General features: G+C 46.3%; 1 protein-coding gene across 2 annotated transcripts in view; it reads left to right on the plus strand.

The window, feature by feature from the left end:
• The first annotated feature begins 12,692 nt into the window (after positions 1-12,692).
• Positions 12,693-18,182, plus strand: part of ZDHHC13 (zinc finger DHHC-type palmitoyltransferase 13) — a 56,965-nt gene continuing 51,475 nt past the window's right edge. Inside the window, exon 1 of one of the 2 annotated variants that reach the window (XM_058546120.1) lies at positions 12,693-12,786. In XM_058546120.1, coding sequence (XP_058402103.1) covers positions 12,760-12,786 — 27 coding nt within the window. In that variant the 5' untranslated portion in view covers positions 12,693-12,759. The remainder of the gene's footprint in view (positions 12,787-18,182) is intronic. The other variant, XM_058546121.1, reaches the window with a different exon arrangement.

Here is an 18,182-nt window from a genome sequence, read left to right on the forward strand (position 1 = left end):
CATGTCATCTCAGCACGTTGCCATAGACCCTAAATTAGAAACAAAATCCATTATGGGAAATGAAATTCTTCTTAATGAAATCTTATTCATGGATGAATGTGTGTTGGGGAGGTTATGAAATGTGACTCGGGAGAGGTTTGGAATGTTAATATCTAAGGGTTCAGAAGACAGTGTCATAGATAATCACCATGCAAATATTAAATCATGAGTAACTGTGCCACTTTTTTTTTTTAATATTCTACACATGCCACACTCAGGAGAAAACATCGGCTGTACGAAGATGCAGAAGATATGTAGCTTTCAGAAAAATCATCGTCAAAAGAGCCTCAGTGGAGATTTTCACCAGGCTGACATCCCTGGTGGCCAGTAGTTCTGGGTCCTCTGCTTGGACTGAAGGTGTTTAATCCAGCCCCTCCCCACCTGAGGAGCCTGAGGCTTAGAGAACCTAAGTTCAGTGGTCTATACTGAGTTAACGTGCAGCAGAAACCTCACCTCCTAGGCTTCCGCCCTTCCTAGTGACCTTACTGCCTCCCAGGACACACACTCTGCTTGCCCGTCAAAGCCAGTGTGGGCCTCATCTCCAGTCTTCCTGATGCACTTGCTGAATCAAGTTAATCCATAACAGGCATTTACTGAGTGAGATTAAGAACCTGACTGCTGGGGCCGGCCCAGTGGCGCAAGCGGTTAAGTGCGCGTGCTCCGCTGCGGCGGCCCGGGTTCGCCGGTTTGGATCCTGGGCGTGCACCGACGCACTGCTTGTCAAGCCATGCTGTGGCAGCGTCCCATATAAAGTGGAGGAAGATGGGCACGGATGTTAGCCCAGGGCCAGACTTCCTCAGCAAAAAAAAAAGAGGAGGATTGGCAGATGTTAGCTCAGGGCCAATCTTCCTCACACACACACACAAAAGAACCTGGCTGCTTTATACTTGGCTGGGTAAGAAAAAAGTACCGTTTAGAGTGTGTTGATGTGGTTTATTAGGCCCTACCCATTACCCTTGGGAACAAGGTTAAAGTTGTGTTGGGGCACCAGAACACTGGGAATAAGCAGGACTTCAGCAGCCCTGGAGTTAAGCCGAATCTTCTCTGGCCTAACACAACCTCAAATTACTGCTGTCTTTATATGCAGAAACCCTAAAGGAATCCCACTTGAGCTGATGCATCATATGCCTTCATTACCATCCAATAACACTGAACTCCTCCATCCTAAGCAAATGCAATACTTTATTCAGAAAATGGGTGGGTATCCTGTTTTTGAGACAGCAATTTATTTTTGTAGCTGCAAAGTCCTAAAAAAAGATGACTACTTGCTCAATGTGACTCTGACAATCCCTGACAATCCCTGGGGACATATAGCTGATGACATCCATGCCAGCTGGGTACAGAGGAACTGCTTAGGAAGGTTCTCATGTGGTCAAATCAGCAGCTGAGAGGTATCTCAGTCAGTGATCCACACACCCTTGTCTGTTATCCTCTCCGCACTTTGGGCTTGGTGGCAGGCCTGGTGATGATGGTTATCTATAGTGGACAGTCTCTACCCTGCAACGGCTCCAGACTCCCCAACACAAGATCAAATGGTAGATGAAGAATGAGCAGCATTACAATATTTGCCTGTTGATTCAATCATTTGACCAATCCTTTTGGAAATTCTCCTTTCCCCCAGCTTTGTGTTTTCACATGGAGGGAGTTGGAGTAACACTTCTGGCTTCTCTCTACTCCCCTCTTCTGATTTCCCTCCCCCATCCTAAAGACAGGAGGAGTGACTTATCTCACAGGCTGAGTTTGGGAGCCAAGCTTTGCATACTCAGCTCAGCCTCTTGTTCTTCTCTCTGGGATGCGCCTGCCTGCAGGGAACACCCCTTCTGCTCCACTCCTTGTGCCCAGACACTCAGATGCTTGTGATGGTCCAGGACCACCAGGAGTTCTGACTGGGTAAGTCTCTAATTAAGGGGGTGAAGTATTAGAAGCCCGTTGGCTAGCAGACCTAAACCCCTTTCTCTAATATCAGTTTTCATCATTAATAAAACTGGCATTTTTATCTCTATGTGTCTGACTTTTGTGTGTGTCTCTCTTAATGGGTTCTGAACACGGGTGGAGGAAAAAAGGTCCCTTCTTGACCTTCACAACTCCCAAAACAATTAAGCACCTGCTCTGTGTGAGAACTGTACAGAAATAAACACCAGATTGAGTAGGACAGGATCCCACATCTCCAGGGATTCATTGTTGGTGAGGGACAAAGAAAAGTGGGGTGACAACTAGCCTCAGTTTTAGCACTGAAAGTCCTGTGTCCCTGGAAATCTCTTAGTTCCAGGAAAACTGGGATGATTGGTCACCTAGAACGGAAGGAGCTCATTATGGGTTCATAATGTAATAATGGGGCATGCAGGATCCTAAGAGGGAACAGAGAAGGAAGTGCATAATTTCCTGGAGAGATCAGAGAAGCTTCTGGAAGTGCCATTTACCTGGTAGTGGCAACGGGCAGGGATGTGGGGCTGTAAGTGGGGGAACTGGGTTGAATAGAACTTTTTACTGTCCTGGCTAGCTCTCCGGTATACTCAGGAGATAAAGTTCCAAGAAGGCAAGCACTTTTTTTCAAGGTCAAACAGTGAGTTAGCCAAGCTGGAACCTGAAACCAGACCTCCTAGGTCCTTAAGCCAAGCCTCACATCCCTCAAGACGCACAGATAGTTTTCTAATTTAAAAAATCCCTTCTCATTTGTCAATGGATGATGCAGGAATTGTACATTATTCTTCAGAGACAAGGAGTCTCTGTTACCCTCTGGAATTAAAATACCATGACCTTAACAAATAGAGAGAAAAAGAAATTCCCAATAGTTGAAGTATGTGTATAACTCATACCCACAACCTTCTCAGGAGGATTGCCTGGGGACTGACTGATGCAGATGTGCAAACCCAGCTCCTTTGCCTCAAGGCAGAGCAAGCTCCGTGGTGTAATTTGCACTCCAGAGCCCCCCACGGCATGGTCGGATTTAGACCAGACTTTGCCGAAATCACGAAATCACGTTCTTGCTCTGCTTCTTCCCCTCTGTATTAGTCAGGGTTCTCCAGAGAAACAAACCAATGGGATACATCAATATATAGAGTGACAGAGCAATTTGAAGGAATTGGTTCATGTGATGATTGGAGCTGGCAAGTCTGACATCCGTAGGGTAAGTTGGCAGGTGGAGATTCAGGTAAGAGCTGATGTTGCAGTCTTGTGTCTGAAGGTTGGAGTTTCCATGTTGCAGTCTGGAGGCAGAATTCTTTTTTCTTTGGGAAATCTCAATCTTGGCTCTTAAGCCCTTCAACTGACTGGATGAAGCCTACGAACACTGTGTAGAGTAACCTGCTTTACTTGAAGTCAGCTGATTGTAAATGTTAATCACATCTAAAAAATGCCTCTATGGCAACATCTAGACTACTTTCTGCCCACCGCATTTCCTGAAGTTAGAATCCTTGCAATCTTTGACCAAGATTCCAGGTCAACTCCAGATGGTAAATTGATTGGGAAAAAAAAAAAAAAGGTAAGTCAAAATGACATAGTGGTTGTAAAAAAAAACCCCACAAAAACATGTATTGATAATGTGGGTACACTATGGGATGTTATGCAAACTTTCATGCATCTGTAAGCATTTTAATCTGCCTCAGACTTCTGCAGTCTTTAGTTTCACATCTATCATCCAATGAAGACGACTCTGCTTATTTGAAAATATGTTTACTGATTTTAACATTCTGCCTCAGACTCTAAGTGAATTGCCTGAGGAAAAGGCCCTGGATGGGGCATGTGATGAGGGGCTGACAAGAAGGCAGAGTGGGAGGCGTCTAGTCCGAGTCTTGTCTGGGGGCATCTTGTCAGCACTTCCTTCTGTCTCCTGCCCGCTCATGGGTCCGTTCCCCGGGCTCTGCACCAAGTAATGATGTGGAACTGTTTTCCCTTCCTGAGGCAGGAGTCCAGTTTGTCCTCCATGAGGAGAGTGGCCATAGATGTTTGGGGCTGAGATCAAACTAACTTGAACTTGGAGCTCAGGACTCCCTTCTCTCTCATCTGTGGCATATGAGGAACTATATGGATGATATATCCACGGCACGTATTTCTAAGTGCTACTCAGTGTGCTGTGGCCACAGTTCCACTTGCAGGTGGGGAAAGTCAGTCCTACAGAGCTTCACTGTCCTGCCAGAGCCCACGCAGCTAGTCATTGGCTGTGTGAAGACTTGAAAGCCGGACCTGCCCACTCCTGGCCCAGCTCCTCTCACGGCCCCGCACATTTCCTTCACAGGCTGCTGAGTGGTATCTGGTGACGGAGGAGCAAGCTGAGCCAGGAAAAGGCAGGGCTCTTGCCTCAGGGTGGGTCTGTGACCCAGCTCTGATCACAGCGGGAGGCCTGGCCGCTGGTGCCCTGGATTCAGATCACCTGTCTTGATTCTCCTTTCTGATCAGTCCCACCCTAGGGATGTCCCAGCCCTGAGAGCTCTTCCTGTTCGGGTTATATGCAGCCTCCACGGCTTCAGGACATTTGAGTTCCTGTTACAGCTGGTGGCGGTACCTGCGAGGTGGGCTCCACATCACTGCCCCCAGCAAAGGGCCCTGCGGGCTGCTCTCCTCCTGAACCAGTCCTAAGGGAGGCAGGACACGTGTGGGATTTGAACATGAGTTGCGTGACTAACTGAAACTGGGAACCCTTGTGCCCTGGGTTAACCTCCAACATAAAGCCCTTTCTCCTCTGCCCCTCCCCAACCATGTTGGCCCAGGCCTTAGGACCGGGCTCCTGACAGTCTTGGCTCCCTCACCCTCTTATAATCACCAAGCATTTATTGCGTGCCTACCACGTGCGGGCTGTGCTGGCTGCCAGGACGCAATGGTGCACAGAAAGGATACAGCCCCTTGACTCAGAGCCACAGACCGGAGGCAGAGGTGGACAGATGAACAAGCGGTTACAACACAGTAAACCAGCGTAGGGGGAGGACGGCAGTCCCCCAGCCCCCGGATCATGGGGGGCTCTGCACAGCACACCCAATCTCTCTCCTCGTCTTCTTCTTCCTCCTCCCCCAGCCTCCTCCACCTTCTTCCCCTCTTTCTCCTTCTCATTAAAATCCCCCGAGTACCTATTATTTACCAGACACCCTCCTAGGTGTTAGGGGGAGTTGGCTCTGGATTCCTGTGACCCCTGCTTCATGGGTCCTGGATCAAGTTTTGAAATAAGTAAAGTCTATCTTCTCCCATTTCCTGATACTTTCATTTCCCAACCGCCCAGGAACTCAGGCCCCTTCACTGCCTCCTGGGTGTCCAGAGGCCCTCATTATGCTCCCCACCCTGGCCTCTCCCTCCAGGAAGTGTCCCAGTCTCAGAATTACCCCTAGCTCATGTTGGCCTACTCCCAAATCGAAACTGCTGTTTCCTCAGGACCTCACAGAGAGATGCACCGGGATTAAACTAATTGTCCTTACTTCCCTCACCGTCTGTTGTGGGTTGAATTCTGTCCCCCAAAATGATACGTTCAAGTCCTAACCCCTGGCACCTGTGAATGTGATCTTATTTGGAAACAGGGTCTTTGCAGATGTAATCAAGTTAAGACAAGCTCATACAGGATCGGGGTGGGCCCTAATCCGATGACTGCCTTTATAAGAAGAGGGAGATCTGGACACAGACACACAGGGAGAAGGCCACGAAGGAGGCAGAATTGGAGTGATGTGCCCACAAGCCGAGGAACACAAGGATTGCCAGCAACCACCAGAAGCTGGGGGCAGGCAAGGGAGGATCCTCCCTGATAGCCTTTAGAGAGAGCGTGGCCCTGCCAATACCTTGATTTAGGACTTCTGGCCTCCAGAACTGTGAGAGAACACATTTCAGTTCTTTTAAGTCACCCAGTTTGGTGTTTTGTTACAGCAGCCATAGGACACTAATACATCCTGCTGACTGTGCGGACTTGTCAGGGCAAGTGAACCTCTGAATCGTGGAATTTCAGGTAATATGGGTTCCCTTCTCTGCAAATTGTCCCCACCTACAGTCCTTGCTAAATCCCTTGATGATCATGGCAAAAACAAGCTGCTCTAGCCCAGCTGACTGGTCAGGGCAGATAAGTGACTGAGGGCCATCTGAGCCATTGCATACTAACAGCCAAGTGGATTCTCTCTCAGCAGTCTGAACGAAGAGGCACAGCGACAAGCAGTGACAAGCAGATGGGGGGGCTGGGCCTGTAAAATCTTGCAGAGTCAGGGCTGGAGTCAATGTCACGTGCCAGCAGAAGCTGTGGGAAAGCAGGAACCGTGAGTAAGCAGAAGGCTCCACTCCATAGAGAGAACAGGACAGATGTCGATAGGCACAGAGATGCGAGAGAGAAGGAGAGAAAAGAGTGGTTGTGGCTTGGTTCTTGAGGGTGTCTCAGTGCTCAACTCCAGTCCCACAAAGGACTTTGCAGCAGGAAATACGGAGTCCCAGAAGGGTCAAGGGAGTGGCAGAATTTCACTCTATCGTTTTATTCGGTGATCTGCCTCTCCTGCTATCTCAGCTACTGCCCTTGCTGACAATCCATACCTTCAGCAGTCAGATTCATCAGGAACTCAGTGACCGCGGGAATTACCTCAGTGCCTTCAGCTTGGGAGATCCAGATTTTGTCTGGATTCACCATCTATCAAGAGCACAGTACAGAATTCTTTCATTTAGAAACTGAAATGACAATTAACCAATTAGGCCTCCAATGGTCCCTACTGTGTTCTTGAACAACTTGTACCACAGTGAGCCAGCTTGGCCGGTTACCATGGACACCACTTTGTCGCTATAATTGGAGCCTGACAGGCAGCAGCTAAGAGCAGATTTAACCAGTGTCTTGTGCTCTAGTGAAGGCAGAGCTAAGGGGAATGCAGCTTTTCTCATCAACACCAATATTTTATTGTATAGGGTATAGTGGTGGTGGAAAGAGAGAACAATTACTCCTATCAAACCAATGTCCTTGTTGAAACAAGGAATAAATTTTGGCCAGTGGAAACTTGGTCGTTATATTTCCTATAAAGTCATAAATATTTCAGAGTTGCATCATGATCAATGTTAAGGCTGAGTTTTCCCTAAGATCTCAGTTTTTCTCAGCTGCCTCTGTACCTAGTCAGGGCCAAAATTCATAGAGCACTATTGTATGCACATTACATACATTCTTTCATTTAATCCTTACAACTACTCTATGAAGTGGGTTCTATTACTACTGCCATTTATAGGTGAGAGCATGGAGGCTCAAAGTGGTAAGATCTCTTGCTAGGAGCACACAGAAAGCGAGCCTCTAAAATTCATGTCCCACCTTGATTCCCCCAAGTAGGTGGGCATTTGAAAATACCTTTGAAAAAATACCTGTATGAAGTTTTGAACCTGTGGCCTTGAACCTGTAGCTAGTTCCCAGGCCCTGAACTTAGTTCTTGTCAGTGACTGTATTGGCAAGGCCACAGTCTAGACACACAGGCGACAGCCCTGCCCTTGTCATCAGATGTTGTGGGCCTGGGCTCTTTCAAGTCTCTAGTCGGATACTCTGGGACAATTGCTTAAGCTCCCTTAGCCACAGTCTATAAAGCAGGATGCCAATTCTACTCTGCTTTCTTCACAGCAATGTTATGAGTTTCAATCTAAATGAAAGCAAAAGTGTTTTGCAAACTGTATAGAGCCATAGATAGGATTCTTTAACTCAAGTCAACATTTTTTAAGTACTTAGCCTGGTTTGGAAAATGTGCTAGGTGCCAGGTGTATAAGTAAAAACAAATAATATAGGGTTGTTTGTTCAACAACTGAATATCGAGTCACTCCCATGGGCCAGGTACTGTGCTATGCATTGGGAATGCATCTGTGTCTGAGAAGGGGCCATAGTATGCAGAGAAGATAGATGCTCAAAAAGTGAATTCAATAATGTTGTGTGTGTGCTGTGAGAAGAATTACAGGTGTTATGGGGGCACTTAACAGGGGGTCCTAACTTGGTCAAGGAGTCCAGGAAGGCCTTTCCGAGGGAGTGGTATGTAAGTGTCTTCTAGGAGCATAGAGACTAAGGAGATGGGTATGTGTAAGAATGGAGTCTTGCCACACCTATACTAGAGTCAAGGTAGATTTATTATCCAATCTTGAGTGTCGCAGTCACAATTTGGACACATCCAGAAAATTTTCCTAAGACTAGTTATTTAAATGTGTGATTGCAAGCAGGTGACTAAGACTCAAAATAGTAACCAGCAAAAAATAATAGGGCTACTTTCTGCTTTACCGTCTCTCCCTTTCTCCCTCTCTCCTTCCTTCTCTCTTTCTTTCTCTCTCTCTCTCTCACACCCCCCCCCCCCACACACACACAGCCATATGAATCTGGTTAATCTAGCAAGTAAAATATAAGATGTACACCATGGTCTCCTAACCCAGCTTATATTAACTGTTGTTCTTAGAGTATCTCATTAACAGATCTTGATGATTTGTATACAAAATAAAGGGAAAGAGACACTTTCACTTTTTAACTCTGAAGCTTTCACAGATAGAATACAAGAGATTGAGCAAGACTTCTAAGCAATCCCCGCCCCATCCCACAACCCCCCGGCCCTGCGAATCAATGAGGCTGGTTATGGTTAGAAAGCTGAGGCAGCTTGAGGGCCGGTGACATGGCCATAGAGGAGGTCAGAAGAGCGGCCCTAATCCTATCTTCACCACTAACTTGCAGGGTGATCTTGGACAAGTCACTTCCCTCCCCGAGCCTCACTTTCCCCATCTATAAGTAGAGAAAGTTGGAAAAGTCCTTTTGAGCTAGTTTTATGAATTTATGAAAAGGACCCCCTACCCTACCGGATCCCCCCAGGCTGAAGTGCATCCCTGTTTTATATTCTTGGCACTTTTCCTGGTTAGCACTTATCATCGTCTCTACTTCTTTTTATCTATTTATCTATCTCTATCAGTATTCACCCTCCTCAAATGACTTGACCTTCAGAAGAGCAGAGACTGGGTTGTCTACCACTGTGCCTGTATGATGTAGCCTGTACCTGACACACACTAGGAGTTCAATAAACCTTTGTTGCCTGAAGTGCTTCTGCAAGCTCTCACCCCCACCCCAGCCCTTCTGGCTGGGCACTAGAGAGCGCTGGGGTTTCCCAACCTGTGTCTGGGAGAAGCTCTGTGCTGACAGATGTGTGGGGTTGACACTGCAAAGGGTCATTTTGGTGCCAACGTTGAAATAATTACAACCACAAGAACCTGTTTCAAAAAAAACACTCCCCAGCTTTCCGTGGAGGAAACGTAGCCAGAATCAAAAGTTCAGTCAGAAGTCAGTTGCTGCCCATGGTGTGAGAGTGGGGATTAGCAAACCCTAATGAGGAAGTTTTTTCCAAAGCCAAGAATTGTTAAACATCGTGAAGTCAGCACTTCTCAGAGTGGTTTAGGGGATTGAACAGCCTTTGGTTTCCTTTTGTCAACCATCACCTTAGCTGTATTCATTCATTTGCTCCTTTGTTTGGACAGCAATTCTCATTAGGCCTCACCACATGCCAGACCTTGTGCAAAGCATGGTGAGGGACATAAAGATGGACGTGCGCCGGGAGCCCATGGCCACGTAGAGGAAAGAGGATCTACCCAAGGGCTGCAAGGCAGACTCTAAGAGGTCAGTAGTTGTGAGCCGGTTTGATCAAGTCTGTCTCCTGCTGCTGGACAGGACGCCCAGGAAGCCAGGGAATGGATCTTCTGTCTCGCTCAATATTGAATCCCCAGTGCTGAATGGTGCTTGGAACATAATAGGAACTCAACGTATATTTGCAGAATGAGGGAAACAGTGACATCTAAAAGAGACCAAAAAAGCGCTATGGGGACTGCAGAGGTAGAGCTTAGTCTCTGCGGGGGAGATTACATGATCAAAGCCTCAGGGACCACGGAGGTTAGTGCTTTCCGCCACCGTGCTCAGCCGCATTTTAAAGATGATGAGACTGTCACAGAGACGGAAAGTAGATTTGTCCAGGGTCACACAGAATTATGGGCTGAATTTTGTCCCCCCCAAATTCATATGTTGAAGTCTAACACCTAGTAACTCAGAATGTGACTGCATTTGAAAGTAGGGTCTTTGAAAGAGGTAAATAAATTAAAATGAGGTCATGTTAATTCATGATGACTAGTGTCCTTACAAGAAGAGGAGATTAGGACTCAGACACGTGCATGGAGGGAAGACCAGGTAAAGACACAGGGAGAAGATGGCCATCTACAAGCCAAGGAGAGAGGCCTCAGGAGAAATCAACTCTGCCGATATCGTGATCTTGGACTTCTAGCCTCTGGAATTGTGAGAAAATAAATTTCTGTTGTTTAAGCCACCCAGACTGTGGTATTTTGTTATGGCAGCCCTGGCAAACTAATACACACAGTAAGTGATGGCAAAGTTAGGACCAGAAGCCGGGTCTGCTGAATCTCTGTCCTAAGCCCTTTACATGAGGCCTCCCAGCTGGTTCGCTCAGTGCTCTCCCCAACGCCCACTCCTGACGAGGACGATGACGCTGATGATGACAGCTAACCCATGTAGGTGCCTATCATGTGCCAGGCACTCTCGTGGTACTTCACATGCACTAGCTCATTTAATTCTCTTCACTGCCCTGTGAAGTAAGTCCTATTATTGTCCATTTTTACAGATGAGGAAACTGAAGCACAGAGATTGAGCAACTCGCCCAAGAGCATACAGCTTCTCAGTGCTGGAGCTGGGATTCAGGCCCAGGCAGTCTGCTTCAGGAGCGTGCTCCTACCTATCATGCTCATCACACTGTGCTATGTCTACAGGCCAAAGGCATTTCCAAAGATGAGAGGTGATGATGGCACTTCGAGGCCTCACTGGGTTTCTTTTCAGGTAGCCATTAGCTATGGATATTCTTATCCCAATCTGAAGTAGCTCAGTGGAGGCATAAAACAAATGAGCAGAGGGGAGCAAGAGCCTTGCTAAAGATAGAGTGTTAGGATTTATTTGTTCCAGAATCTTCGGACGTGTTACGATATCAATGCAGAAGCATTGAAATAGCAGATTTGAAGCCTCCCTCAAGTTCAAAAACATCTTCTAATTCAGTCCTTGAAAGTGAAACAACCAAACCACTTCAGCCAAAGCACTTTGCAGTAAGAGACCTGGGTTTGAATTTTCTCTCAACCACTTACCAGCTGAGTGACTTGGGGTTTATGAAACCAGTCTGAACCTCAGTTTTTTCTTCTGGAAGACAGGGAAAATAACACCCATCTAATGGATTAGACACAATACATGCAAAAACACTGTCACAGATACCAATACACAGTAAGTGATCAATAAACAGATCTTATTAGTTAAGCAAAATGACCATACCCAAGGGCTCTGTCCTCTGTGAAGCCTTGCCCAATGTCTCATCCTAGCCCATTCAGATTCATAGCTCGCTCCTCTGGCTCTTGCAGGAAGTTGCTCACACTTCCATTTGTCACTCAATTTGTCCTTCCTTGTATCATAGAAGTTGATGACACATCTATCTATCCACCTATCCACTCAATAAAATTGTACTGAGCATTTTCCCCATCCCAGTGCTGTGCCGGGCACTGGGAGTTCAAAGACGGGTACAACATGGTCCCACCCTCAGAGGGGTTGGGCTTTGGGGGCGACACAGGGCTGGTGTGCCTAACAGGCAGGGGCATTATTATCATAATAACAATAATAAAAATTAAAAATTTTTACAATTACATTGTATTATAGTATTCATCATGGAAAAACCCAGCACTTTGTTGGATTTCTAGACAGTTATTTTATGATTTAGAATTATTTTTATAGAATAAGGGAGTCATAATGCTTTCAGTTCTCCAGTTTAACATCTAAAGGTCTGAACCTGGTTCAGCTTGGCAACAGATGCATTAAGGAATAATTACAAAGACTGTATTAAGCGCTGCACTAGAGAAGCTTCAGGGTTTTCTGGGGGCTGAGGGAGGAGAGCCCCATGGCCCCCCGGAGCTCCCCAAGGGCAGAGTCAAGCCTCACTCTTCATACCTATCCTTCAAGCTGAATCCAGCTAAGACGCCAGCCCCTTGTGCGGGCCACAAGAGAGCGCGGGGAGCGCAGGTGGGGGCTCTTACCCAACCATCCTCTGCCTGAGCGGCGGAACTCATCTATTTTCTGTTGTGTGTGAGGAAACAGAGCCCAGATGGTGGAAGTGACTTGCCCAAGACCGGCAGAGGTGGAGTGGCAAATGTTTTTAATAGTTAACATTTGTCGATTCCTTATTATATGTAAAACGTTGGCTGAGGGGCTTTGCGTGCTTTTTCTCATTTAATCATCCTGACAATTCTGTGAAGCAGGTACCCTTATTTCCCCCATTTTCACAGATGAGGAAACTGAGGTAAAGTAAGAGACTTTTGCAAAGTCATCTAGCTATTAAGTAGCCAAGTCCGGATTTGCTCTCAGTAGATGGTGATTGACGCTGGAATAACAGCCTGAACCTAGACCTGTACGGGGGCAGTCTGACGCTTGAAGGACAGGGTCACACCCACCTGGGCGAGCAGCGCACATCCTTGACCGGGGGCTGGAAGAGTCCGGCGGGGGCGGGCCGGGGGCGGGGCCTCCGGCTCGCGGTTCCCCACTAGCCATCCTGGAGCGAGAAAGCCCCGCCCCCAGCCGAGGGGAGGGCAGGGATTGGCTCTCCCGAGGCCGATTGACGGCGCAGGGCGCGAGGCGGGGCCGCGGCGGAGGCGGGGCCGCGGGCAGGAAGTGGGCGCGGAGCTGCTCCAGGCGGGCTGGCGAGCGGGCTGCGGCAGCCACTTTGCAGCGTCGCCGCCGCCGCGGGGGAGATGGAGGGGCCGGGGCTGGACTCGCAGGTGAGTGCGGCCGGGCGCTGGCCGTCCTGGGGGCCCGGAGCTGCGGGGAGAGGCAGGGCGTGGGTGTCAGGCGGCTCCCGGGGGAGCCTCCGCGGGCGGAGGGGCCTGGGAGGGGAACACTGGAAACATCGAGAATGGTGCTGGGATTCTCTCCGAGGCGACCGGGAAGGAAGGCGAGGACAGCCCTGCCGGCCCTGCATCTCCATCCACGGGGGGCAGGGCGCCCCCCGTGGCCGGCACCCCGGTGCTCGGCAGGGACGCGTGGGGCGTGGGAGAGGAGGGCGGCCGTTCTTGGGAGAGGTGTCAGGTGACACACCTGAGTTGGACCAACCCATCTTGACCTTGGCCTGGAATCTGGGAGGTTCTGTTGATTTCTGTCTGGGCGCCTGGGCACCCGCCTCCTCCCCACTCAGCCCTGTTTTAGTCTTGTTCCACATCCTTGCTTACTCCTTGAAAGGATTGAGGCTGTTTAGGCTGGAGAAAGCGGGTGGAAAGGGAGGTACGTGATAGCCATCTGCAGAATCCCGAAGGACTCTATTGTTTGGAGGAGGTGTTTCCAGGAGCCAGATGTAGTTCCAGACCAGAACGAGCCAGTGCGGGGAGTTACAGGGGGTACACCTTAGCTCCAAGAGAACAGGAATTTTGTCCGTTTGCTTATGGCTCTTTCCCAGTGCCTAGAGTAGACTGGCATAGTGTCGCTGTTCGCCTTATATTTGTTGAATAAATGAAGACTATCCAGATTCAGCCAACATTTAGTGAGTGCTTAGCGTATGCCAGATGCTTTTGTATATGCATTGCTTTTATTCCAGAATTGAAGCATCCTTAAGAAGGTGATATTATCCGCATTTACAGAGGAGAAAACAAGCTGTCTCCAGTCTGAGGGGAGTTAGGTAGATTTTCTGTTCCTAGTGAGATTCAGGCAGTAGGAGATGATTGGATTAGTTGGCCTCTATAAAAAAGCCTTTCCAATCTTGGGAGTGTTTCTCATGCCCCCCCTTTCCCTCCCTTCTTTCAGCTCTCAGACATGTGGGGAAGTTATCAGGTGTTATTAGGTGTTCCTGCATTTTGACAGAAAAAAATGGTTTGCAGGCAGACTGGATTTTATAAAAGGGTGTAGAATCTTCACATGGAAACTGTGTCTTGGTTTTTTTCTCAGAGTCTCAAGGAAAAAATGGTAGGAGTAATTATCTTATCTTAATTACTGCCACTCATTTACAAAGACCTTCAAGTGCTTAAAGTTCACTTCCTCCTGCTGTAGGGAAGATGGCTCTGCCCCAGTTCCATGACAGATAGAGGGAGAGTGATTCAGCGATTGAAATTAATAGGGCAAAGTAGAGAGATCACTGTTGTTGTTAGTAATAATTGCTGTTAAGTTTTCCAATAATAATGTAAAGATCTTCCCTATATATGGTGCTAGACAGTTTGCAAAATGCTTCCCCATTCTTGATCATCACTGTGACCTCGTAAGGTGGGGAGGGATTATTATTCCAGTTTAGAGATTAGAGCTGAGGCTCAAAAAATTGGAGTCGTTTGTTAAAAATCAAATAGTTGCTAAGAGACAGAGTCGGGACTTCATTCCTTATTGTCATAGGTGCTGGAGACAAATCAGTGACCAGAGCAGACAAAAACCTTCCTGCTCTGGGTGAATTTAGTTCTCCTGATTCCAACTTCAGCGCTGATGGGTTCTTGCCGGAATTTGCCCATACCATCTGGCCCCCAATTTCCTCTCTGACCGCATTTTTTACTCCTTTCTTGCTCAATCAACACCAGCCATGCTGGCCTCAAGGCCTGTGTACTTACTATTCGCTCTGTCTGGAATGCTCTTTCTTCATACACCCACATGGCTTATTCCCCCACCTCTTTAAGGTCTTGACAAATGTCACCTCAGTGTGGCAAACCCTCCCCATCATCACCACTACCAGCAACATTCCCTAGCCTCCTTCCCTGCTTTATATTTCTCCTCGGCATTTAATACCATTTAACAAACTTCTTTGTCCTGTTGGTTGTCTCCTTCCCTCCGCTGGATGTGAGTTCTGCTAGGATGGTGATTTTTATCTGTGATGTTCACTGCTGTCTGCCTAGTGTCTAGAACAGTGCCTAGCACTGGTGGGTACTCTGTAAATAATCATCCAGTGAATGAACTTGGAAACTTAACTCTGATACTTCTGTTAATGTTGTGAGAAATTTTAATGGCTGTCTGTCAGATCTCTCTGTTTCTTTTTGTTTTATTTGATAGCCTGGCAGGATAGTGATCCTCATCAGAGTTTGAGTATGATTTTCTAGATCGTGGTTTTCTCTTAAATTAATATCCACTGTAACTTCAACAGTACTTATTCAGTATTTAGAAAAATAATTTGATTCATGATATCTCTATGTGAGAGATATGATCCCTTATATCTTAAATATGTTCCAGTTATCTATTGCTGTGTAACAAACCACCCCACAACATAGTGATGTAAACCAACCATTGTCATGCTCTTGGACTGTGTGTCAGGAATTTGGATAGGACATAGCAAGATGGTTTGTTTCTGCTCCACCATGTCTGGAGCCTCTTCTAGAAAGACTTGTAAGCTGGGATGACTCGATAGCTGGGACTGGTGTCATCTGGTGGTGTCTTCATGCACACGTCTGGCAGTTGATGCTGACTTTCAGCAGGAGTACCTCCATGTGGCCTGGGCCTCTGCACAGCATGGTGGTTGGGTTCCAAGAGTGAGCGTCTCAAGAGACAGAAAGAGGAAGCTGCCAGTTTCTAAGGCCTGGGCCTGCAAACTGGTGGCCTCACTTCTGCGGTATTATCTTAGTGAAGCAGTCAGAGAGCTCAGATTTGAGAGGGAGGGACATAGACTCACTCCTCTTGATGAACAAGTATCAAAGAATTTGGGGGTTTTGTTGTAAAAATTACCACAGTTGCATTCATATCTCTCTTACATAATTTTCATGATATCTTGTTCTACTTTTTTCCCCTGTGGAGGAGAGTATTCAGCTAGATACATATCTAGCTGATGTTTCTTTCTTGCTATCCCCCTTTCCTCCCTTTTTGGGATCTTGTCTGTTGTGTTCATTGCCATATGCCTGTGTCTAGGCATTCAGTAAATATCTAATGAATGAATGAATGGATTGTAGCAGGAATCGTGTCTTATTCATCTTTTATCCCTAATTACCTGGTACAGTGATTGGTACGTAGTAGGTGTTCTTTACATTTCCATGAATGAATGATTAATGAAAACTCTTACGAGTTTGCTGGTGTCATGAGAATTTGCTTAGTCTATTCTGTTACCTTAACGTTGTAGGCAGCTATGTAGCAGTTAAGCTTCCGTTGCCATAAAGGATGTTTGTTTATGCTATGAAGTCTCTACCAGTGTACATGGCAATAATGAGCATTGTAATAGCTCCTCTTAGAACCATACAACGTAGAATTGGAAGGAACTTGATAGCTATATTGACCTGCTCCTTTCATTTTACAAATGAACTGGAACTGAAGCCAAAGATAGTGTATGTAGATGATTAGCCACCATCATACAGCCAGCATGAAATGTGTAACTTTGGCCTTGTTCTCAAGGAGTTTATATTTTAGCATGGTAAAAATGAAACGACTAGAGAATACTTAAAATTTTTTTGATAGCTAGAGAGTAATTTCTAAGAAGGAGTTAGTATCATGACATAAAGTTGGCTTTAGTCTTTGTGATGGGAATGGGTTGTTTTCCTTAAACATCTTTATGTGACTGTCTCCAGTCAAAGTTACCTCCTCCAAAGCAGGTCATCTCCTTTCTCACCTTATGTAGCTCTTCTGGTAAAATTTTGGAAGGGGGCAATGTCTAGAGTAAAGGAGATCACTTAGAGCTGTGGTCTCTGAGCTTTTCTGATCATGCATTCCTCTCAGTAAAACAATTTTGAGCTTGCACCTCTAGAGTAAAACCCCACCGTAATGTGAAAAGTAGGATCCAAAGTTTTCATTTTTGTAAAATGTCTTGTACTGGGAGATTAATGGAATGGTGGATGGAGCCTGCACTGCAAGCGGCCTGGGAGCTCAGGGCTCCAGCCGCACAGTCAGCATCGTCCAGGGCCTGCCTGCAGTTTGCTGTCACTTGTTGGCAATTGATCATTCTAACTTACGCATTGATGGGGATGATTCTGTGTCATGTGGTTGGCTAGGACGCCAGAAGTTCAACTCCCCTCTGATTGATGTACATGAGGGGTGGGGACAGGAGCCACTCACCAAATTCATATTGTCATGGGGCATGTTATTGTAAGAATTGACAGTATATTTCTAAATCACATTCATTAATCAATAGGTCAATATGTACACGTGGTAAGACTTTGAATTAAAGATAGTAGATATCAATTTGCTTCAAATCAGCCCTTTTGATAATTCTGAATTTTTTTGGAGGGAGGCTGGCTTTTTTTTCGGTTGGGTTAGATTGTCTTTGTTTTTTACCTCATGTGACTAATGAAGAGCACCTGCTGTGAATGGCAGTGTCAGCTCTGCCCTTTTCTTGTTTGCTTGTACTATGCTCTTATTATTCTCAGTTCAGGCTTCTTTGTAGGAATCAGTTTAACCCACTTGCTCACTTTGGGAGGGGTAAGTTAGTTAAAATTAGATATTGTAACTTGAAAATTATGTAACCTGATGTATACTGTAATATGCTGAAGGTCCCTCCGTCAGCCCCTCTGGGTTGTGGAACTTTTACTCTGCCCCGAGGTTACCTTGTAAACAGGCTGTAAGGAGTGACCTGCTTGACATACAGATCAAGTGGGGCTGCCAGTGCTGAAAATTAGTAATGCTTAAAGAAGCCAAATTTGTAAATTTTTGTGATTTTCCCCCTTTTTTTAAAAAAAAGATAAAAGTCATTATAATAGAAGTTTTAACATTTTCTCCAGTTACCTAATGGGTCACTGCATATGTGGCCTTGAGTGCACTTGCCTCGCTTTGGAGACTGTTGACTTTGAAAACAGGCTTTGAGTTTATATAATCATATTTAGGTTTTACTCTGATCTGGAATTAGGCAAAAAACGAGGGCATGAACAGAAGGTACCTCATGTTCTCTAGTCTTTACTGCCCATTTTGCCATTTAATCACACACTGCTTTCCATTGTCGCTTTAGTCTGTCTCTGACTTATCTGCCCTAATAGACTTCACCTCCTGGAGGATAGACACCCGTGTCTTCTGTGCCTCTAACATAATGCTTGGTGCATCATAAATACATAGTATTGCTGAATAAATGAATGCTCTTAATTGTGGATATTCTTTACGTTGAAACGTGAGATCCTCCTCAACTTTGTATGTGAAAAATAAGGCTGATTGTCCTTAAGGCATTATGAGAGACAACAAATTTGTGTCTGTAGAATGAGTCAATTTTCTGTGATGTAAAATCTCTATATAAACAAAGAGTTAGTCT

This window comes from Diceros bicornis, chromosome 7, assembly GCF_020826845.1.
Source record: "Diceros bicornis minor isolate mBicDic1 chromosome 7, mDicBic1.mat.cur, whole genome shotgun sequence".
Taxonomy (NCBI): Eukaryota; Metazoa; Chordata; class Mammalia; order Perissodactyla; family Rhinocerotidae; genus Diceros; species Diceros bicornis.